The sequence below is a fragment of the Ursus americanus genome, chromosome 7 (assembly GCF_024610735.1).
Source record: "Ursus americanus isolate L20-20 chromosome 7, mUrsAme1.1.p, whole genome shotgun sequence".
Classification (NCBI taxonomy): domain Eukaryota; kingdom Metazoa; phylum Chordata; class Mammalia; order Carnivora; family Ursidae; genus Ursus; species Ursus americanus.
Window position 1 is genome coordinate 52,812,317 of NC_142133.1, and position 24,706 is coordinate 52,837,022.

General features: G+C 43.3%; 1 protein-coding gene across 1 annotated transcript in view; it reads left to right on the forward strand.

Annotated features, from left to right (window-relative positions):
- The first annotated feature begins 1,232 nt into the window (after window positions 1-1,232).
- Window positions 1,233-24,706, forward strand: part of KCNG3 (potassium voltage-gated channel modifier subfamily G member 3) — a 42,142-nt gene continuing 18,668 nt past the window's right edge. Inside the window, exon 1 of the mRNA XM_045809001.2 lies at window positions 1,233-1,921. Coding sequence (XP_045664957.1) covers window positions 1,290-1,921 — 632 coding nt within the window. The 5' untranslated portion in view covers window positions 1,233-1,289. The remainder of the gene's footprint in view (window positions 1,922-24,706) is intronic.

A 24,706-nucleotide genomic window follows, 5' to 3' on the forward strand; every position in this document is an offset into this window, starting at 1 on the left:
CCCACTCTACAGGAAGCGTCACGGGGCGGGGGGGGGGCGGCCAGGCGCGCTACACGTAGGCTCCCTTTTAGGACCCGCGCCCTAGAAAGCAGGGGCTGGGGTCGCTCCCCGCCTCGGGTGGACAGACGCGAGGGCGACACCGAGCCTGGGTGCTCGGGTGTGTGGCCGCCTTCGGAGCACGCGGTACGTGGGTCTCTGCGCCGCGAGAGGAAAAGCAAGTCGGCAAGAAAAGCAACTGCTGGGGTGCCTTCTCCGAGAAATCCCTTTGGGCGGTCTCAGAAACCGAACTGGGTTCTGGATAGTTTCTGGAAAAAGCTCTCCAAACGCCGTCTGTCCCCGCCTCCCAAATCCTGCACCCCAGTCCTCACCCCTCCTTGCTCTCCGGTCGCCTCCCTTTGGGGGGGGCTGTTAAAAGGGCCCTCGGGAGCTCCCCAAGTCATTCCTGATGGCCCGGGGCGGCACGCGGGAGCAGGCACCCTGGCCGCGGGGCTTTGCGCCCCCCCCCCCAGCCCCGGGGCTCCCCATGGCTCCCTTCCCCGCCCCGCGGACCCCTCCTGGCCGCGGCGGGCGGGAGCGGAGGGGGAGGACGGCGTCACGAGGCGGGGAGCCCGAGGTCCAGGGCGGGGCGCCGGGGAATCCCAGCCGAGCGAGCCCGGGAGGTGCGGGCGCGGGTGGGAAGAGGAGGGCGGCGTGCGGAGGGAGGTGAGCCGAGCGGAGTGGGGAGGCGAGGAGGGGGAACCGCGAGGAGGCCCCGCCCCCGCCTCGCGGAGCCGGCTCTCAGCCGCCTCCGAACCCGCTCACTTTGCCTCTCGCCTCTGGACGGCGGCGGGGCGGTTACCGAAGCCGCGGCCACAGGGAGCGCCGGGGACGGGGAGCCATCCCGCACCCGCGCCTCTTCCCGGCGCCCGCGCCCCTCAGGGTGTGTATGTGGGGGTGCAGCGCCACCGTTTGAAAGGACACCCCGGCCTCGTAGGGGACATCCCCGGGCGCTGACAGCCTCGTTCCGGGCCAGTGGGCGCGCAGCGCTGGCGCCTGAGGGGACTCCCCGGCCACCTGCAGGTGCCGCCGCGCCGAGGGAGCGTCGCTAGCAGCAACGCCCGGCCGCCGAGGACGCTAGAGCCGAGGGGTGTGCGGGCCAGCGAAGGGCAGGAGCAGAGCCCACAGCGAGAGCCGGCTTGCCAGCCCGCGGGCCCCGACGGCGCGCTCCCCCGTCGGCCAACGGCAGGCAGGCCCCGCGCGGCGGCCGGGGGGCGGCGGCCTCGGGCCTCGGGGCCTCGGGGCGGCCAGCCATGACCTTCGGGCGCAGCGGGGCGGCCTCGGTGGTGCTGAACGTGGGCGGCGCCCGGTACTCGCTGTCCCGGGAGCTGCTGAAGGACTTCCCGCTGCGCCGCGTGAGCCGGCTGCACGGCTGCCGCTCGGAGCGCGACGTGCTCGAGGTGTGCGACGACTACGACCGCGAGCGCAACGAGTACTTCTTCGACCGGCACTCGGAGGCCTTCGGCTTCATCTTGCTCTACGTGCGCGGCCACGGCAAGCTGCGCTTCGCGCCGCGGATGTGCGAGCTCTCCTTCTACAACGAGATGATCTACTGGGGCCTGGAGGGCGCGCACCTGGAGTACTGCTGCCAGCGCCGCCTCGACGACCGCATGTCCGACACCTACACCTTCTACTCGGCCGACGAGCCGGGCGCGCTGGGCCGCGACGAGGTGCGACCTGGAGGGGCCGAGGCGGCCCCCTCCAGGCGCTGGCTCGAGCGCATGCGGCGGACCTTCGAGGAGCCTACGTCGTCGCTGGCCGCGCAGATCCTGGCCAGCGTGTCGGTCGTGTTCGTGATAGTGTCCATGGTGGTGCTGTGCGCCAGCACACTGCCTGACTGGCGCGCCGCGGCGGCCGACAACCGCAGCCTGGATGACCGGAGCAGGTACTCCGCCGGCCCTGGGAGGGAGCCCTCCGGGTAGGACGCACTGCTTCTCTGGCCGTCCCGTCCGTCCTGTCGCGTCTGTCCGTCCCGTCCGTCGGTCCCGTCTCCGTCCTGTTCGCCTCCGGGCTGCCAGCCAGGCCGGGTTGCGGGCCCAGCGAGGCCAGCCAGGGGACGGGTTGACCCTCACTCCCCACTCCTATTTTCCTGGCACCAGGCGGCTGCGGTCCATACACTAGACTCTCTTCTGGAGGGCGAATCGCGAGACATGGGGAGGGGCAGGTAGAGAAAAACAAGCTTCCCATCTTTTAGTTTACTTTTGAGCATATAGAAACTAGTTAATTAGATGTCCCTAAACTTTGTTATTATTCAACAGTTTAACCTTGGGCTAAGAGCAGCTTGAATTATTTGCCAATTTTTGGTGGTGTTTGAAAAGATGAAGTCTTGTGGTGAAATATGGTCTATACACTGGCCACACATTGCATACGCTTAGCATAATATGTGCTTTAACGGAATTGTTATAATTGTTATATTATAAAGGAGATTAACTTAACGGTAGACTCTAAATAATGGATGTCTGTGCCCTTTTCTCTCTTCTTTTCCAATGGAGATAGCAAAGCACCTGTCCGTCGTTTGGTACCAAAGATACACACTGTGACTTTCAGAAGGATCTTCAGTATGGGGAGGGCAAAAATCACTACCTTGGAAAAGAAGAAATATTTAAACTGCCCCAAATCTAGAAACAGTATTGGAGTAGTTCATAGTTTTTCTTTTCAGTTTATTAGGATGAAAGGAAAATATTTTAATCTTTCCTTCAATAGAGATAACACTTCTGTTTTTAGCACTAGTGAGTTTATTTTGCATATTTGGTAGGAGGAATAAACAGTAAAGTTGGAATTTCAAGGGAGACAGTCTCTTTGGGCACAAACACAAAATTGTATGTTCTGGTTTACTTTTGATACTGTTTTTAATATTTTATTAACTTAAAAAATATTTATTTGAGGGAGAGAGAGCACAAATGTGGGGGGAGGGAGCAGAGGGAGAGGAACAAGCAGATTCCCGGCTGAGCAGGGAGCCCCATGCTGGGCTCCATCCCAGGACACTGAGATATGACCTGAGCTGAAATCAGACACTTAACAGACTAAGCCACGCAGGCGCCCCTTTGATACTGTTTTAAGAGGCCTCCTCCATTCATTTTTATTTGTTTTATTTATTTATTTTTCCTCCATTCATTTTTAAAATTAGGTTGTGCCTGATAATCTTTTCCTGATAGATATGTGCATGATATTGTGTGTCTTGAGGTTGCAGTGGGTTACTTACATATAATATTCTTCCTTTGGAGAGTGAAGATTGTTTTTTAATCTAAGAAGTAAATAAAATTGTCTAGTACCACAGAGTCCATTACTGATATATTGATATCTTGGCATGAAATCCAAGATACATGCTTTAAAAGGAAATTCATTAGGAAACTAATTTTGTTTAATGTATTATGTTCTGAGTTTTTGATTTACAGATAAGAATTACTTATTTAGTACTCCATCAGTACAATGAAATGAATTTATATATCTAAATACGTAAGTGCCCTTGATTCTTTTAGAGGACCATAGGAAAATGAGCCATAACTGGCCTTGAAATGATTCACTAGTAATTGTGGAATTCTAAGGTTAGTGAAAGTTCAAGCTACATTAGCAAAGGAAACGGGAGAATTGAGTTAGACTTCCCCGGACTGCAGAAGAAGTGAAGGAAGAAGGCGAATGCTTGATTTGTGTATATGTATTTTATATATGTATGTAATTATCCAAGTCAGTACTGTTTCCTAGATACCCAGATATTTCAGGAAAAAGCATGTTTTTCTTGGCTTAAAGGTCCAGTTTTAAGCTTCACTCTCCGAGTGTAGGTATATGAAAATCAACCTCTGTAATCCCAAACAGAAAAGCTGAAGGATGAGTGAGCAGCTGAGGAGACTGGAAGTCACAGAGGGAGCCTCCTATAGGCCTCCTCCAACTGACAGGGCCTCTACACTGGCACTTTGACAATAGTCTCTCAAACCCTGCTTGCTTGTGGTTGCTGAAATTAGTCTTTTTAAAACATCATGCTGATCATCTGACCATATTTGGCATCTACCAGATAAAGCCAAAACTTTTTTCTTGGCCTTTAAGTCTCTTTATGGTTTCACCACAATCTGCCTTTTTTTTTTTTTAAATTAATTAATTAATTTGACAGAGAGAAAGAGAACACAAGCAGGGGGAGCAGCAGAGGGAGAGGGGAGAAGCAGGCTCCCCACTGAGCAGGGAGCCTGATGTGGGGCTCAATCCCAGGACCCTGGGATCATGACCTGAGCCTAAGGCAGATGCTTAACTGACTGAGCCACCCAGGCACCCCCACAATCTGCCTTTCTTGACTTATCCCGTCATCATTTGCAAGCATCTTTTTTGAGTATCTGCTATGTTCAGGGCACTGTTGGTATTCCAAATATTGTAACTTTTTTTTTAAATAAAGAAAAGATGTCATGTTGGTGATATAGGAATCAGAGGCACAACTGATCAGCAGTTGAGTTGTTCTGGGACACAGTTTGGCCTTCGAAGTGGGGGAGGATGGAAACAAGTCATCTTTGGAAGGTTGCAGAGGTTGTGCACTGCCCAACAGTCGTAGTGGGGCGTGTCATTTATATGAACTATAGTGTTCACAATCTTTACAAGTATGTGTGCCCCACCTGAACATAATAAGGAATATTTTCCAGGGACGCTTGGGATCCAGCACCGTTTCCCTGGGCTCCCTGCTCAGCAGAGAGTCTGTTTTTCCCTCTGCCCCTCCCCCCAGCTCATTTTCTCTGTTTCTCAAATAAATAAATCTTTAAAAATAATAAGGGGTATTTTCCAGGTAAAAGGAACAGCAGGGGCATTGGCATGAAATTTGCATATCAGGGAGTGTGAGTCCAGTGATGGAGTGAGAGGTGGATAGAGAGCAGATGTTAGAAGGCCTCGAATGAGAAAGAGAATAATTTTATTTTGTAGGCAGCAGTTAGCTGTTGGCATGTTTGAGGTGAGTGGGTTATGCATATAAAATAACAAATGTCATGAGTTGTGTACTGTGAATTGGGGATGGTGAAGATGGGAAACAGGAGGATGAGTTTGGAGATCTTTGCAGAGGGAGGGAATGGGGGTATGGATTGTACTGAGGTGGTAAGAATGGAGAAGAAATGACCACTCTGGGAAATGTTAGGAAAAACTCATAATTAATCCAGGGCATTGGAAGGATCCAGGCAGGCATCAGGGACTAATTATGTGGGCTTCTAGGAGCTAGGAGCATGCCCTATCACTTGCAGCCTCCGTTTGTCCAAACTGGCCTGCTCACTTATTCCTGAACCACCCGAATGTTCCTTACTGTGCAGTCCCTTGCCTGTTGAAATTGGATCATCCATCAAGCCCAACTCAGATTCTGTTTCTTTTTTGAAGCATTTCCTGCCTACCTTGGTAGATGTGATGTTTTCTTCTGAATTTCTTGAGGGATTGCTTACTTGTACTATGTATTTGCCATCTATAATATCCTTCTTAGCATGATAGTTATTTTTTCATATAAACATGTCCTAGCTTCTAAACTAGATAAGACAAAAAGCCGTAGAAGGCAGCTAAATTCTCCTATACTATTTATTATGATGGCATCTTTTAGAAAAAAATCATTATTCTGGCACAATAAATGTCTACTATTTATATTACAATTTAGAATATAACCTTCCAGGAATATATCTTCTGTTGCATAAATTGAAGAGCTGTGTGGGGTAAGGCCATGGACTTCAGCTGGTGGAATCTTAGTTGAGGAGGATGGGATCTTGTGCTAGAAATGAGAAAAAAGGTCTATTAAATCAAAGAATGCTTATTTATTAAGTACGGATTGTGGAAAAGGAATAAAGACAAGCATAGCATTTCTTTTTATGAAACTTTGAAATTTTGGAATAGCAGACAATCTCAAGTTTGGAAGAAATCTTGAGAGGTCTTCCAAATCAATAATTTGGAAGCTTTTCATGCATGAATATGACCCTTTTAAATGGGTTAATAATCATATAAATAATGGTTTAAAGTCCAAAAGCTGCACAAGCAAGCCTTTCTCCATCTCCTGGGCATTTAGTTCTTTTCCCTAGATGTAACCAAAGTTGTTTGTATTTTGTTTGTCATGTTAGAGACAGTCTATGTATTTACAAGCATATCATATATATTCACAAAACAACAACAAAAACAGTGCAATAATACTGTCCAGAAACTTGCTTTTTAAACTAACCAACATGCCATGGAGATTGTTCTGTATGAGTCTATAAAGAGCTACCCAGTTCTTTTATGCAACTGCATAATATTCCACTGTAAGAATGTCCCATAACTTTTGGACATTTATGTTGTCTCGTCTATAGAAATGCTTTAGTGAATATCCTGTATGTGTACATTATTTTTGCTTTTGTCCATAGGATAAATTTCTGAAAGTTAAGACATAGGGTCAAAGGACATGTGCATTTGTAATTTGCATAGGTAATTCCAAATTGTTCTCCAAAAAGATGATGTCATTTTATACTCCTGCCAGCGATGTGTGGAAGGACATGGTTTTTCAAATGCCATAAAGTGTTGTGATACTTCTGATCTTTACCATACCATACTGGAGAAATAATCTAGTGGCTTTAATTTGTTTTAGCCTTATTATTTTTTTTAACATATACTGAAATTTAATATTTGATGTCAGAAAATACGTTAGGGACAACTTTCAGATCATCCCAACTTTTACAGTTGGACCTTCTGCCATAGACAGATTTTAGTTAACATTTTTTTTTTTGGTCCTGGTGACTGTGCCCAGCAGTGTGGCTGCAGGGACACATGAGATGGGGTTCCTCCTCATGGAATCGGTTGGCTGGTGGTGCTAATAGGAAGGAGGACAGGCAGCAAAGGAAGCAAATAAGAATTTCAGAGCGTGAAGGGAAATCAAATAGGGTATACAGGTATAGAATGCAGCAGGAGTGTCCTTTGCATAGGATGTGAGGAGGCGGCATGAGCAGAGGAAGCCTGAGTGATGAGAACGACCCAGCCTTGGAAGAAGGAGGGAAGAGTGTTCTTGACAGAGGGAACAGCAACGGCACACGCTCTGAGATGACAGTGAGCTTGGCTTGTCACCAGAATGGAAGGAAGGCTTGTGTGGGCTAGCAGCTAGTCCAAGGGCAAGAGGGGCTTAGAGGACATTCCAGGGGAGGCAGAGACCTATCAGGCTGGGCCTGTGTGCCAGGGGAAGGAGTTTGGATTTTCTTCCAAGTGCGGCAGGAAAGCCTTTGGAAGGTTTTAAAGCAGAGGAAAGCTACAATCTGATGTGGTTTCAAAACACCAGTGAGCACTGCGTGGAGAACGGACCAGGGGCAACAGCAGATGGAGCAAGACCTGGCAGGCGAGAGAATATGGGGCTTGATTAGGGGAGTAGCTGTGGAGATGGTGAGAAGTCATTGGCTTCAGGTAGACATGTGGGTCTTTATCACGTTCCTAATGATGACTCATCCACCAGTACTGGGAAAAGTGTGAGAACTTACTGAGTGAAGCAGTTAGAGCTACTGGCCGTGGGGTCCCTCCTGCTTAACTGGCTTGGCCCACATGTCATGAGCTGGGAATCCAGTTGTTTTCTACAGGATCCGCTTCTCGTTTTGGAGGGTATTGTGAGGAGAAGGATCTGGAAGAGGGATCTTTTGAGAGTCGATGGGAGAGAGATCATTTGCCGTTTTCCTTTCTGTACAACCCAGACCATCTCACCGAGAGGACACAGAAGTCCTCTTTGGTAAATACATCCGCAGCTTTCACTAATGAACAGTTCTGGTAATGTTAGAATGATGGTGTTCCTACTGTTCTGTCTGCCTAAGACTAACTACAGAGTTTTCAGGCAGTTTGCCTTCCAGGACCATTGAGTATCATTCTGACACTGCCAAGGAAATGAATGTTTTTTTTGGCATTTTAACATACAAGCATACTCCTCTTTCTTTCTTTTTTTAAAAAATTAATTAGTTAATTAATTTATAATCTCTACACCCAACATGGGGCTCAAACTCAAAACCCTAAGATCAAGAGTCGTGTGCTTTTCTGACTGAGCCAGCCAGGCCCCCTGACATACTCATCTTTTAAAATCGCTCAGCGTTGCTAGCCTGTGTCATAAAAAGATGCTTTATGCTAGTTAGAACTTTGAGAAACATGGGTCAGATACAAAGTACTTATCCCTTTTACTTTTTGGTCCCTTTTGCCACTGAACTTCTCTCCCCCTCAGCCAGCCTCAGCTGTAGTGTTCTCTTTTGAGTTTTCTATCTCTTTGTTGTGCAAAGTCTTGCTATAATTTTAATTTGTCCTTTAAAAATTATTTCTAAAAGTTGCTTCATGTTGGAATTTTGATCTTTAATTTGTATTGCTTTGTGTTGTGGTAGTGAGAATCTGAGGAGATGTAAAGATGTCCAAGTTTTTTGCAGTGTTATTTTTAGCCCAGGTTTAAAAAATGAAATACGTAATCAAAATGAAACACCAGGTGATGGAAATTTAAAAATCAATTGTATTACGTCTATTGCCTATTAGGTCAATATTATATAAATTCAGTAGGTTTTTAAGGACTTTAAACATAAAAAGCAATATTTGAAACTGAAGGTAAAAGTCTCAGTGCTTTTACTTTGCAGATAAGGTGGATATTTTCAGAAGCTGGTAATTAACAGATCTCTGATAGGATTGAACATAACCCTGAATCTCAGTTAAATTCTGTTCTTGCACAGTGGACTGTTTCTTTTATCTGTGTATAGGGTTTTTCTATCTCCTGCCAATTTTAGAATTCAGTGGAAACTTTCCTTTGTCAATACCCTTTTTTTAATCAAGGTGCTTTTTTTTCTCCCTTAGTAAGCAAGTAATTTCCAATGTTATTCTTTTTTTTTTTTTTAATGAAAACTTCGCTCACTGGAAAAAAGTATGGTTCTAAGTATTATGAAGTGAGGAGCAAACATGCCCTTTTCTCCTCAATCCCTTTACGCTGTTTCTGGGTATTCTTTCCAGAAATGCACATATAAATATACACGCACACATTTGTGTGTGTATAAATTATATAGACATATTATATAGATTTTTAAAAGATTTATTTATTTGAGAGAGAGTGTGTGCACGTGCGTGAGCAGGAGGAGGAGTGGAGGGAGAAGGGACGCAGACTCCCTGCTGAGCAGGGAGGCCATAGCAGGCCGCTCTCGATGTCAGCACCCTAAGATCATGACCCTAGTGGAAACCAAGAGTCTGAGGCTCCACTGACTGAGCCACCCAGGCTCCCCTTATATTATATAGATATTTTTAAAAATTTATAACTGGGATTATTCTTTTTTTTTTTTTTTAGATTTTATTTATTTATTTGACAGGGATGGAGAAAGCCAGCGAGAGAGGGAACACAAGCAGGGGGAGTGGGAGAGGAAGAAGCAGGCTCATAGCGGAGGAGCCCGATGTGGGGCTCGATCCCATAACGCCGGGATCACGCCCTGAGCCGAAGGCAGACGCTTAACGACTGCGCCACGCAGGCGCCCCATAACTGGGATTATTCTATAATCTTGGTTAACAGTTTGCTTTTTTCTTACTATCTTGGAACTCTTTCCATATCAGTTGATGTAAATCTTCCTCATTCTTTTGAAAATCTGTGGAGTGTTCAGCTGGATGGATGGATGGGCCACAATTCAGTCTACAAGCATCTGTCCTCTCAATAGCAGTGATGGCTGTCATGGTAATATTTATTTAATAGTTAACACATGCTAGCCGCTTGTTAAGTTTTTTTTTTTTTTTTAATATTTCGTTTATTTATTTGACAGAGATAGAGACAGCGAGAGAGGGAACACAGCAGGGGGAGTGGGAGAGGAAGAAGCAGGCTCATAGCCGAGGAGCCTGATGTGGGGCTCGATCCCATAACGCCGGGATCACGCCCTGAGCCGAAGACAGACGCTTAACCGCTGTGCCACCTAGGCGCCCCCGCTTTTTAAGTTTTTACGTGTATTTTGTCATCTGAGTCTCCTGACAATCCTGTGAGGTGGCAGTGTTACTATCCTCATGTTATGGCTGAGGTTTGGGTGGGGGAAGGGGCATGTCCGCTCACACAGTCTGATCCCCACGTCCCTGCTCCACACTGCTGTGGAATGTTTGGTTTGACTCCCGTTTTTCAAAAATGCAAACAGTGGTACAGAACAATCTTTTTCATTTATCTTTGCAAATTGGTGTAAGTATATATGTTTGATAAACTCTAAAGTGAAAAAAGCAGCTGGATCAAGAGGATTGTGTTTAAAAATTTTTTTTTGACGGATTATTACCCAGTTCCCCCCTAAACTATGAAATTCAGCATTATTCTTTATTCATAATAGTGACTATTATAGTAATAAGTAGAATGCTAATATTAATAACATTTAATAGCAAACATTTGGAAATAACCACCTTTTAAAAAATGTAACTGCTTTATTGAGATATAACTCACATACTGTTGAACTCACCTTTAAAGGTACCGTTCAGTGAACTTGAGTATATTCACAGAGTGGTACGAGTATCATCACCCATACCACTTTAAGCATTATGTCTTGATGGTGTGTTTGAAGGAGTATAAAATGTGTTAAAGAGCTGGAGCCCATGAATGGCTGAGAAAGATGAATCAGATGAAGCAATAGGCGAGACTTTTCTTTTTCTTTCTTTCTTTTTTTTTTTTTAAGATTGTATTTGTTTATTTGACAGAGAGAGAGAGACAGCCAGCGAGAGAGGGAACACAAGCACAGGGAGTGGGAGAGGAAGAAGCAGGCTCCCAGCAGAGCAGGGAGCCCGATGCGGGGCTTGATCCCAGGACCCTGGGATCACACTGGGAGCCAAAGGCAGACGCTTAACGACTGAACCACCCAGGCGCCCCATAGGCAAGACATTTCTGTTTGAATTTCATTCATGAGCTGGTAGGTTTGGTTGGAGTATTTGGAAAAGTTATACATACTTAAGTTTTTTCGCCTGTGAGTAGCAAGGACTCCTCAGCTTTTACTGTAGTGGCAAAGGGAGGTGTGTAGTTGAGGCAATCATCTGATCTTCTCAGGCAAAAAAAAGAAAAAAGAAAGTCAAAAGGAAAAGGTTATGGTGGAAAGAACCCAGGACTCCCAAGTCAGGAGGCCTCCCTCGAGTTAATTCATTACGTTCCTCTGGGCCTGTACCCTCATCAGTGAAGTGGGGATTTCACACAGAAGGGTCAACGAGAGAATGAAGACTGAGCCCTCAGCAGGAGACCGAACTTCCATAGTTCTTTATCTTTCCCTGTACTGGGCCTCTTCTCACAGTCTCTCTTTCCTTGAGGTTGCTTGTGAACGCCTTGGCTCCCATTTAGTCTACAGTTTCTTTGAGAACAGAAGTTCTGTGTGTCACCACATGTAGTCAATGTCTTGCACATGGGCGGGCACTCAGCATGTATTTTTTTTCCAGCATGTATTTTAAATGAATTATACATGTGAAAGAACCATGCAAATACAATAGCATTTTATTTTATTTTTTAAGATTTTATTTTTTAAGTGATCTGTACACCCAACGTAGGGCTCCAGCTCACAGTCCCAAGATCAAGAGCCGCACGCTCCACTGACTGAGCCAGCCAGGTGCCCCACATTTTCATTTTGATTGGGAAGTATATATTTATAAGTTGCCTTCAACCTATGAGCAGGTTACATTTTAAGAAATCAATTGCAAAATGGTTTTATGGCTTTCCATTCATTGATTCGTTAAATTCGACAAACATTTATTGAGCAACTCCTACATACCTGGGACTGTTCTGGGTGCTGGGGATAAGGCAGTGAACAAAACAGAGTCCCTGTCCTCAAGAACCATCTACTCTAGTAAGTAAATATATAGCGAATAGTGATAAGTGCTATGAAGGAACAAAGCAGAATAAGGGGTTTGTAGAGTAAGTGTGAGCCATGGTCAGGAAAGGCCTGTCTGATCAGGTGATGGATGTCTGAACAAGGCCTGGGAGGGATGCACTACGCAGCCATGAAGGTATCTGGCCAAGACAGTTCCAAACATAGAGCATATAAGCGCAGACCTTTGAGGTGGGTGTGCTCTTGGTCTGCTGGAGGAACAGCAAGGAAGCAGAGTAGTAGGGAATTGGAGGTGATGGTGACAGTGATAGTGGGAGAATGTAGTTCTTATAGAGCCTTACAGGTACAGCTAAAAGAATTTACTTATTTATTTATATTTATTTATTTATTTTTAGAGGAGGGGGGCGGTGGAGGGAGGGGCAGAGGGAGAGGGAGCGAGAATCTGAAGCAGGCAGCACGCCCAGCTTGAAGCCTGACATGGGGCTTGATCTCATGACCCTGAGATCATGACCTGAGTTGAAATCAAGAGTTGTATGCTTAACCAACTGAGCCACCCAGGTACCCCAGGCACCTTTGATTTAATTTAAAAATTTTAAAGCTCACTCTGGCCCCAGTGTGGAGGATAGACTCTAGGGGGCAAGGGTAGAGCCAGTGAGGCCTGTTAGGACCACCATTACACCTAATACTCCCAAGGGCTGCCTAGAGCCCTGCATCCAGGCCGCTAGCTGCTGCATTGACCCAGGTTATGGTGGCAGGGTTTTCTTTTTCATTTTCTGGGTAAAGAAATTATTGTAATTGACCAGGTTTGCCTCTGACATCATCGTATGACCAGGGTCTCAGTTGTCCCTCATATTCTGTTGCAGGACTGGTGGTCTGGAGCAATGGTGAGCAGACTGTGGCCTGCAGACAGCTCAGGCCCACTGCCTGTTTTGTACAGCCCCTGAGCTAAGAATGGTTTTTACACTTCCATCTTTTCTTTTTCTTTTTTCTTTTTTTTTTAAACAGCAGTAGCTAATTTTTTTTTTTTTTAAGATTTTATTTACTTGACAGAGAGAGACACACACAGCAAGAGGGAACACAAGCAGGGGGGTGGGAGAGGGAGAAGCAGGCTTCCTGCTGAGCAGGGAGCCCGACGCGGGGCTCGATCCCAAGACCCCAGGATCACGACCTGAGCCGAAGGCAGACGCTTAACGACTGAGCCACCCAGGCACCCCACATCTTTTATTTTTCTTATTATTTTTAAAGATTTCATTTTTAAGTGATCTCTGCACCCAGTGTAGGGCTCGAACCCACAACCCGGAGATTAAGTGTTGCATGCTCTACCCACTGAGCCAGCCAGGCACCCCGCTTGTTTCACCTTTAAAATGGTGGAGAAAGAATCAAGAGAAGCATAGTGTTCTATGACTCGTGAAAATTATCTGACATGCGAATTTCAGTGTCCATAAATAGGGTTTTATTGGAGCCCAGCCACGCTCATTTGTTTACATGTTGTCTGTGGCGGCTTTCCTGCTGCTTCGGTGGAGTTGAACCGTTGCAACAGAGACGATATAGCCTGCAAAGGCTGAAACAGTTATTCTCTGGCTCTTTACAGGAAAAGCTTGCCAGTCCTCGGTCTAGAATGGTCTCGTCATGGTTTGGGCCTGTCCAGCCGTGTGCCTTTAGGCACATTTCTTCTCCAAGCCTTGGTGCCTCCCACTTTGTAAAGTAAGGAGAGCCGATAGAGGGTTACTACTGATTGCTGTCTTCTAAACCAGCCTGATGCCTGATGCCAGATGCCAGATGCTGCCCTCAGGTCTCAGTGAGGCCCACCCTGACTCGCGGGTTGTTCTGTTTTCCCAAGATACTTCCCCTAACCAGAGCTCATTATTCCATCATAAGAGTTCTGGTACGGCAGGGACTTTTATTAGTATTTACGGTTGGTGTGGGAAATCAAGTATTTATAAGTTAGGGACTGTGTGTTAATTTCAGATTACAGATACAGATTTACCAATTTACTCTGCACTGATGCATGTGAGAAGTGGCTGGGGACGGGATGGATGGCCAAAACTGGGACTCACAGGTGTAGGTCCAATTAAATCAGGGACTGCATTTTTGTAACATATTGAAAAGTTATGATTGTGTAGGAGATAGAATGGAAGGACATGTCAAAAAAGGAAGTGAGTCATATTTATTAATACAGGGTATAACTCAGTTGGCCTCGAGGCATAATCAAGACCGTCCTTGCTGTGCAATAGCTTCCTGTATAGTGAGAAGCAGCAGCAGAATCACTGATGGTGAGACAAGATGAGACGGTCCTGCCGTAGAAGGAACACTGGTGTGGGAGCACAACCAGAGGCTCCTGGGGTGTCGTGGAAGGGCTTCTGGTGCAGTGTCATCGAGGTCTAGGGAAGGCCCTTCGTTCCCGGAATGCCAGGTGCAAGAACACGGTGGAGGGGGCCGTGGCACCAAACCGTGTTAGTAGTTGTATTCCCCCCCACCAGGTACTCACAGCTGGAAAAAAAAACGTGTCACCAGGGATGCCCTTGACAATGCAGTCAAAATTATTGCTTTTATCACAGCTGATCCTTAAGTGTGTATTTTTAAGTATCTTATGGGATGGAATGGGAAGTTGCAGAAGGCACTTGTGCCGCATACTGAAATATGGGCTGTCTCGAGGGAGAGTACATGTACAGTTGGATGAGTTGCAGGCTGCACTAGCAGCTTTTTTCATGAAACAAAATTTTTGTTTGAAAGAACGACTGACAAACCGTGTCTATTTAGGCTTGAGTATATAGCGTAGCAGACATTTTCTCATAAACGAGCAAGGTGAGTCTGTCACTTCAAGGAAAACAACAGGACAGTATTTGTTGCCAGTGATAAAATTTAGAGCTGCTTTTTTTTTTTTTTTGAAGATTTTATTTATTTGAGAGAGAGAGAGACAGCTGGGGGAGGGGAGAGGGGCAGAGGGAGAGGGAGAAGCAGACACCCTGCTGAGCGTGGAGCCCAACTTGGGGCTCCATTCCAGAACCCTGAGATCATGACCTGAACCGAAGTTGGAGGCTTAACCAACCGAGCCTCCCAGGTGCCCTTAAAATTAGAGCTTTCAAGTAAAAATTAGGCACCTGGAAAACTCGAATCTGCCACGGTACACTTGGGGCTTTTAAAATATAGTTACTGTGACTTTTAAAATATAGAATGAAATGTGTTAACATTTGGAAGATCTGCATAATTCTGTAACCAGTACATCCTAAATGACCCAACACCTGTTGCTACAAAACCATGCAAAAGTCCATCCCGGGCGTCTGGGGGGCTAAGGGGTTTTGATGTTACTGAATACCAAAAGTTCAGTGACGAGATTTGTTTCCACATTGCAGTTAACCGTTAAAAAACTGCCACTTTTCTCGAGTTCTGGAGTAGTATGAAAGAAGTATATTCACAATTATCAGAAAAGGCTATTAAAATACTCTTTTCCAACAACGTATTTTTGTAAAGCTAAATTCTCTTTATATACTTTAGAACAACATAGCACAACATACTGAATGTGGAAACAGATATGAAAATTCAGCTGGCATATATATATATATATATATATATATATTTTTTTTTTTTTTTTTAAAGATTTTATTTATTTATTTGACAGAGAGAGAGACAGCCAGTGAGAGAGGGAACACAGGCACGGGGAGTGGGAGAGGAAGAAGCAGGCTCCCAGCGGAGGAGCCTGATGTGGGGCTCGATCCCAGGAGCTGAAGGCAGACGCTTAATGACTGAGCCACCCAGGCACCCCTGGCCTATATATTTTTTTCAGTTCTCTCTCTCCTTCTCTCTTTTTCCTTCCTTCTCTTCCTTCTTTTTCCTTTCTTTTTGTCTTAAAATTCAAAAGTGGAGAAGGTTGTCATAGGGAAATGCATTTACACATCATTTGAATTGAAAAAAATAAATCCATCTGTTCCTTAAGAATGTACATCTGATTTGAATGATTGGTTTGACAGTGAAGATTGACTTTGCAGATTCAATTACACGATGGGCATGTTCCAAAAGGTGAATGAGATAAGTTTGGAGTTCCTAGGTTTTGATGAAAATATACTTAAAGCACAGAAGATATAAACATTTAATTTAAAATGTTGTATTGACGGGGTGCCCGGCTGGCTCAGTCGGAAAAGCATGAGACTCTTGATCTCAGGTTCATGAGTTTGAGCCCCACATCAGGGGTAGAGATTACTAAAACAAATAAATAAGTAAACTTTAAAATAAAATAAAATGTTGTATTTACAAAGATGTATTGAAATATTTTAATATCCCAACCTTCTCTGTTATTACCAGATTTAAGACTGGTTTCTGCAAGTAGAGGAGTAATTGCTGTACTTGGCAGCTGCTGGATAAGTCTTGGTCTGAGTGCTTTTTTTAATGCAGTACCTCCCAGGAAGTAAGGAAGTGAGTGATTCTAATGGTGAGGCAATGAATCCTTTTGCAAGTTAAGTGGTTGTCAGTTTTGCTTTCAGCAAATTTAAAGAACATAATTGATTCCGTGGTAGATAGATTATTAAAAATAATTTTTTCCAATTTTTAATTTTATAAATATCTAACCTATAGGAAAGTTGCAAGAATAATATAAAGAACAGCCTCTCTCTATCTGTAATTACCATTAATTTGAGAGTTGGTTGCAAACATCTTGACACTTCATCCTTAAATACTTAAGCATGTATCTTCTAAAAACGTTTTCCCATCTAACAATATGGTGACCACACTCAGGGTATTATTTAACATTGAAGTGTTTGGAGACTCTAGGCCAGTTTTTTATAGATGTTCCTTAATTTGAACTTGCCTGATGGTCTCATAATTTTTTTAAAGATTTTATTTATTTATTAGAGAGAGAGTGTGTGCGCTAGAACACATGTGTGCACTCTCTCGCACAAGTGGGGGTAGGGGCAGAGGGACAAGCAGACTCCCCACTGAGCGTGGGGCCCAACTCAGCTCTCCATCCCAGGACCCTGAGATCATGACCTGAACAGAAGTGAGACACTTAACTGAGCCACCCAGATGCCCCCGACAGTCTCATAATCACATTCAAGTCAAACCTTCTCTGTAGAAATACTACATAAATGTAAAAAGAATTTTTTTTTTTTTTTTAAGATTTCATTTTTAAGTAATCTCTACAGCCAGCATGGGGCTTGAACTCACAACCCTGGGATCAAGAATCGTATGCTCTGCGGACTGAGCCAGCCAGGTGCCTCTGTAAAAAGAATTTTTGATGATAGATAATAGATCAAAATGTGATATTTTTTTGCATACACTTGGAAGGAGGTAAAAGAATCAAATAACATTCCTATAATCCAACTTCTTCCATTTTCCTCTACTTGTTTAAATAGGAATTCTCAGCCCTTTTATGTGTAAAAACAAAAATAGGAATAGAAATGATGCTGATCTATGTCATTCTACCATGACATGATTAGAAATACTCCTTTATTAATTTGGATTAAATTATCCACCTGCTACAAAGACATGAACTAAGTGAAAAGGAAAGAAACCTATCAATTTCATTAAAAGATACAGTTCAAATAAAATTTTACTTTTTGTTATTTTTTGTTCAATTTTGTAATGACAATGAAAAAAATTAACACAGATTATAGGAAATTAAATTACAGATTCAATGGAAATTAAGAAAATTAAGATATAAGCATTTTTTTGTTATCTCAGAGAAGCATATCATGTTTAAATTTTTTTCAAGCATTAGAAATATGTTACATCAGAGCAAAATTATGTGAGAGAATGGAAGTACAAGTTTTATGAGAAAAAGTAACAATGTAAACTTTCTGTTAAAGGAGAGTTTGTTAGTGTTTTTTTTTTTTTTTTAAGATTTTATTTATTTATTTGACAGAGACAGCCAGCGAGAGAGGGAACACAAGCAGGGGGAGTGGGAGAGGAAGAAGCAGACTCATAGCGGAGGAGCCTGATGTGGGACTCGATCCCATAACGCCGGGATCACGCCCTGAGCCGAAGGCAGACGCTTAACCGCTGTGCCACCCAGGCGCCCCTGTTAGTGTATTTTTTAAATGAGAGTTGGTGGGCTGTATCAAAACACTCCAGTATTCAGATTCATTCCATAGTTTTTTTAAGTGAAGTAACCATTTCATTTAAAAAATACCAATATTTGCAACATGCCAGAATTTGCATGCTTTGCAACTATTTTAACTTAAAAATTGTGTCAACATAAAAATGTCTCAGGGAGATAATATAGTTTTTCTAAATTCTTTCAGGAGTCACATGAGCAAAAGCAGGGAGTTAGAGGCAGTTGAGAGCTGCCGGGATGGTTTTGGGGGACCACATTGCTAGGGGTCAGTGAGTCAAGGGAGCATCACGAAGTGTCAGGAAATGAGGGTGGTCACAGGTGGGGCGTCAGGTTGGGCAGCAGTTCCCTGAGCGACATGTTAAGTAGCCTTAGAGGAAGGGGGCAGGATGCCAGGGAGCATTTAAATCTTAAATAACGGTACTGAAACCCCTGCAAGACAACATGAAGCTTTTGGATTTTATATAATCCCTCTTCATAGAATACTTCATGACAGGGTTTTATCTCCCCTTTATTCATTTACTAATAATGTGCCTTAACTTCTAATCACCAAGGATATGGTTGTATGATACGATGTAATAGGTTTTGAAGAGAAACAGAAACACTTCCTTTTTTGTCGCTTTAAAGCAAAAACTCTTCGAACCAGTATGGGTATCTGCATTGTCACCTCGTGGGCCCCTTCGCATATGTTCAGGGTGGGAGGGGGTGAAGTAAATATTACAGAGCTTCCCAGCAACATGTGATCTGCTTGCTTTATTTTATTTTTAAAGATTTTTATTTTTAAGTAATCTCTACATCCAACATGAGACTCCAACATACAACCCCGAGATCAAGGGTTGCATGCTCTACCGACTGAGCCGGCCAGGCAGCCCATGGCCTTATTTAAACACAAGATTCTGAGGTGACTGGTGTGTCAGGTTACAGGTTAGGCAATGGAGCAGTCAGGTCACGAGAATGTGAAAGCATCGGGAGTCAGCCGAATCCGATTCCAGAGCCTGTGAGCTTGGTCGAAACTCCATTGCATTCTGTGCCGTGGTAGCTCTGCTTCTGGGAATGCAGATGATGTGTAGAGTCCTTTGACTCATATCTCAGGAACCAAATTAAGGACCACATTGAATGTAATTGGTAGTTAATTTTATATATGTCATTTAAATAAATGAAAGTAAACAAAAAAGCAGAATTTTTCAGTCTCTGTAAAGGTAAAAATTAAGTTTTACTAGCTAACAGTACAATATACAGGGGGCTTTTATTATTTTATTATTTTTTTATTTATTCATTAGAGAGCGAGTGAGCAAGAGCATGAGCAGGGTGGAGGGGCAGAGGGAGAGGGAGAGGCAGGCTCCCCGCTGAGCAGGGAGCCCTATGCGGGCCTCAATCCCAGGATCATGACCTGAGCGGAAGGCAGACGCTTAACCGACTGAGCCACCCAGGCGCCCCTACAATGGGCTTTTAAACAAATTGTCCCTCTTTCTCAGTTAATCTGTGTAATTTATTTAAGTGTTGCTGCTTTAAAATGTTCTGAGGATTTTTTTTTTAAGAGACCATTGACAATAAAGCAAAATTTAAGTATTAAAAAATATAGAATTCCAGGGGCGCTTGGGTGGCTTCAGCAGCTGGGTGTCTGATTCTTGATTTTTGGCTCAGGTCATGATCTCAGGGTGGTGAGATCCAGCCCAGAGGCAGGCACCGTGCTCAGCAGGAGTCTGCTTGAAGACTCCCTCAGTCCGTCCCCACACACACACTTGAGCACGTGTGCGCTCTTTCTCTCTCTCTCTCCCTCTCTCTCAAATGAATAAATAAATCTTAAAAAAAAAAAAAAGGTAGAATTCCTCATGCCAATCAAAATGTGTTTTCCTGGAACACAACTACCAAGAACTTAAGCGGAACAAATCAATCATCTCAAATAAAAGAAACACGTTTTATACAAAGGTAGGAGAGGAAATTGTACATAAAACTATTATCAAGTCTTTCAAGCATGTAAAAAAGTATAGAATGTAGTACACCAAATGCTTGTGTATCTACCACCCAACTTCAGAATAAAGCATAAAAAGTCGACGTCTACTGGGTGCCCCTTTGCTCTTGGAATCCCTTCCGCCTCCACAGAAATAGCCACTTTCCCGCCTTTGATGTTACTGTTTCCACACATTTAGAAATACCATTTCCATGTTTGTATATACATGTATATAGCTACACATGAAATATGGTGTCGTTCTGCACACTTAAAACCATTTTTCTAGATGGTGTCATCAGTGGAATCTGCCGCTTGCCTTTGTCGCTCACCTTTATGGTTTTGGGGTTTGTGCCCATTGATATCTATAGCTGTAGCCCCTTCGTTTTAACTGTAACACAGCAAGCATTGATGTGGAAATTTAGCCTTTCCTGTAGTGCTGCAGTGACTAGTTCTGTTTATGTCTCGGACACATAGAGGAGAATTGCTTTAACGTCTCTACCTAGGGCTGGAGTTGCTGCGTCGAAAGGTACGCGCATCCCCTAGATGTTGCTACCAGCTCTCCGGAGTAGTTGCCCGGGTTTATTCCTTTCCTGGTAGGGAATACAAGTCTTTTTGCTCAGTCCTCGCCATAGCCACATGATGTCAGACTTTAAAACTTGCCCTAATCGGATTGGTGTAAAATAATACCTCATGTTTAATTCTTTTTAAAATCAGTTTCATTGAGCTATAATTTACATAAAATGAAGTGCATCCATTTTTAAGTATACAGTTTGATTGACATTTGACACATGTATGTGTCTGTGGGCTTCCCATCCCAGTCAGGATACAGAACATTTTTTTCACCCTAAAAAGTTCCCCTCTGCCTGGTTGCCTGAGGCAGCCACTGATTTCTGTCACTGAACTTAGAATTTAACATGACTAGAGATGTATAGGTTGTATCCTTTTGTGTCTGGCTTCTTTTCATCAGCATAATGGTGTTGTTGTTTTGAAGTTTATTTATTTGAGTAATCTCTGCAGCCAACGTGGGGTTTGAACTCACCACCCTGAGATCAAGAGTCTCATGCTCCGCCGACAGAGCCAGCCAGGCGTCCCATCAGCATAATGTTCTTAAACATTCATCCTTGTGTTATTTATATCAGTAGTTTGGTACTCAAGAATTTTTTTAGATGTAATTCACATAAAATTCACCATTTTTAAGTGTACGGGTTGCTGGTTTTTACTATAGTCACTATATTGTGCAACCATCAGCACGGTTCCAGAACATTTCATCACCCCAGAAAGAAACCCCCTACCTGTTAGCAGGCACTCCCCCTCCCCCCTTCCTCCTATCCCCTGACAACCACTGATCTGTTTTCTGTCTCTATGGATTTGCCTGTTCTGGACACATCCTATAAATGCAGTTATACAATAATGGAGCCTTTTGGGTCTGGCTTCTTTCACTTAGCAGAATGTTCTCAAGATTCATCTGTGTTTGGCGTGAATCAGTACCTCGTTCCTCTCTAGGGCTGACTAGGAATCTCCTGTGTGGTTATGCCCCATTTTCTTTATCAGCCGATGAGCATTTGGACTGTGTGCACTTTTTTACTCTTATGAATAATGCTGCTGTGGACATTCCTATATGCAAGTTTTTGTGTGAACACGTGTTTTCTTTTCTTTGGGGTCGATACTTAGAAATGGAATTGCTGGTCATACGATAATTCTAGGTAATTTTTGAGGAAAGCTCATTCCCTCTTGTAGTATTCCATTGTATGAATATACCATGATCAATTTTGTTGATCAGTTCCTCAGTTGATGGGCATTTGCACTGCTTCTCTTTTTTATTTTTTATTTTATTTTTAAAGATTTTACTTATTTATTTGATAGAGAGTGGCAGGCAGAGGGAGAGGGAGAAGCAGGCTGTCTGCGGAGCAGGGGGCCTGATGTGGGGTTCGATCCCAGGGATCCTGGGATCATGACCTGAGCCGAAGGCGGACGCTTATCTGACTGTACCACCCAGGCGCCCCTCATTTTTATTTTTAAAATTTTTTAAAGATTTTATTTTTAAGTAATCTCTACACCCAGTGTGGGGCTCGAACGCCCAACCCCAAGGTGAAGAGTCACATGCTCCACCAACTGAGCCAGCCAGCCGCCCCTGCTCCTTGTTTTTAGTAATGAATAAATCTGTTATGGACGTTCATGTACAAGAATTTGTATGGACATACTTTTTTTTTCCTCTTGGACAAATACCTAGGAGTGAGTTGTTGGACCATAGAGTAGATGTATATTTAACTTTTCAGATACTGACAAACTGTTTTCCAAGGTGGTTGTACTATTTTCTACTCCCACCAGCAGCGTATGAGCATTCCAGTTGCTTTGTGTCCTCACTAACACTAGGTCTTGTCAGTCTCTAATTTTGGCTATTCCAGTGGGAGTGTATGGTATGTTGTGGTGGTTAATTTGCATTTTCCTGGTTACTAGTGAAGCTGGGCATCTTTTCATATCATTTTTTGCCATATGCATTTCCTTTTTGTGAACTACGTGTTCCTATTCTTGCTCATTTTTCTACTTTTTTTTCCTTAATAATTAATTATATGCCCTGGGTACTGATTTCTGTCAATTATGTGCATTGCAAATATCTTCTTCCTGACTGTGGCTTGTCTTTTGACTTTGTTTATAGTGTGTTTTGGTGTACAGAAGTTGTACATTTTAACATAGACAAATTTACCAATATGATCCTTCATAATTTATGTGTTTTATTATTCCTAAGAAAACATCTGATATCTTCCAAGATCATAAGGATTCTTGTGTATTTTTAAATATTTTCTTAAAATTTTAAAGATATATTTAGAAAAAATTTACTTAACTTTTATTTTTCAAATTTGGTCTTCACCTGAAATTATTTATGATGTGAGGGATCTAATTTGCTTTTTCTTGTGGATAACAGTTCCCGCAGCACTGTAGAACAGTCCAGTATGTACCCCACTGATCTAGAGAGCATTGTCTGCCATGTATCCCATCTCTGTGAGTTCATGGACCTCTTCCCATTATTTTTTGTTGCCTTTTTTTTTTTTTTTCTTTCTTGCTGAATCTTGCTAGGGGCAAGATATAATTAATCTCTTCATGGAACCAGCTTTTGGTTTTGTTCTTCTCTTTTTTATATCTTTGTGTCCTTTATATTTTGTGTTTTTGATCTTTATTATTTTTCGATTCTTGTTTCTTTTCCCTTCTGCCCTCCAGTTGTTCTGTTTCTGAGTCATACAAAATTTGCTTTAATGAAAACTCATTTCAGGAAATCATTAACTCATAGTGTCATATGTATTAGTCCATCAGAAGTCTATCTAGGGCATTGGGGCTACTGCCACACTGTCTTCCAGAGTTGCTATACCATTCCCTACCACCACCCACGATGTATAAGAGTTTTAGTTGTTTTAAATCCTTGCCAATATTTGGTGTTACCGATTTTGTTAATTTTAGTTATTCTGTTGTGAATAGTAATATCTCATTGTGGTTTTCATTTTCATTTTCCTGATGATGAGAATATTGATCATCTTTTTATGTGCTTTTGGCCATTTATATATTTTATTATGTGAAGTGTTCAAATACTTGGCCTATTTTTTTTTTTTTTAAGTTTGTTTATTTGACAGAGCACAAGCAGGGAGAGCCGCAGAGGGAGAGGGAGAAGCAGGCTCTGCTGAGCTGGGAGCCTGATGCGGGGCTTGATCCCAAGACCCTGGGATCATGACCTAAGCTACAGGCAGAGACTCAACCAAATGAGCCACGCAGGTGCCCCCAGCCCCCCTTTTTTTTTAATTGGTCTTTTTGTCCTTATTATCGAGTTATAGGAGTTCTTTACGCATCCTGGATACCAGTCCTTTGTCAGATAAATGTTTTGTATGTATTTTCCTCTAGTCTCTGGCTTTCCTAATCATTTCCTTAGTGATGTCTTTTGTTGTGCAGTAGCCTCCCCCTTCTCCCGGCCAAGTCTGCAGTTTTGCTTCCCATGGTTTCAGTTACCCAGAAGCAACCACGGTCCAAAAGTAGATGATCCTCCTCCTGACATCAGAAGGTGCTTGGATAGTAGCCTAACACTCTCAAGTGCCTACATCATGCATCTCATTTCATCTCGTCAAACAGGCCTTTTATCACCTCATATCGTCACAAGAAGAAGGGTGAGAGCGGTGCAGTAAAATATGTTGAGACAGAAAGGGGGTGAGAAACCCCAATCACATAACTGTTATTACAGTATATTGTTAAAATTGTTTTATTATTAGTTATTGTTGTTAATCTCTTACCGTGCCTGATTTGTAAATTAAACTTTCTCAGAGGTATGTATGTATAGGAAAAAACATAGTATACATAGGGTTAGGTACTGTCTGTGGTTTCAGGCATCCACTGGGGGTCTTGGAATATACCCCCATGGATAAGGAGGGACTAATGTACCAACATTTTTAATTTTGATGAAATCTAACTTGTCAGTATTTTTTTTATGATAACTACTTTGTGCGTCCTGCATACGAAAGTTTGCCCACTGCCAAATCACAAAGATGATTCCTGTGTTTTTCTTATAAAATCTTTATCATTTTAGCTTTTACACTCCATCTCATTAATTTTTGTGTGTAATATGCAGTAAGGATTGTAATACATTATCTTTGGTTTTTTATTTTTATTTATTTATTTAATTAAAAAATATTTTAGGGGCGCCTGGGTGGCACAGCGGTTAAGCGGCTGCCTTCGGCTCAGGGCGTGATCCCGGTGCTCTGGGATCGAGCTCCACATCAGGCTCCTCCACTATGATCCTGCTTCTTCCTCTCCCACTCCCCCTGCTTGTGTTCCCTCTCTCGCTGGCTATCTCTATCTCTGTCGAGTAAATAAATAAAATCTTTAAAAAAAAATATTTTAAGTAATCTCCACACCCAGCATGGGGCTCACACAACCCCAAAAGCAAGAGTCTCATGCCAGCTGAGCCAGCCA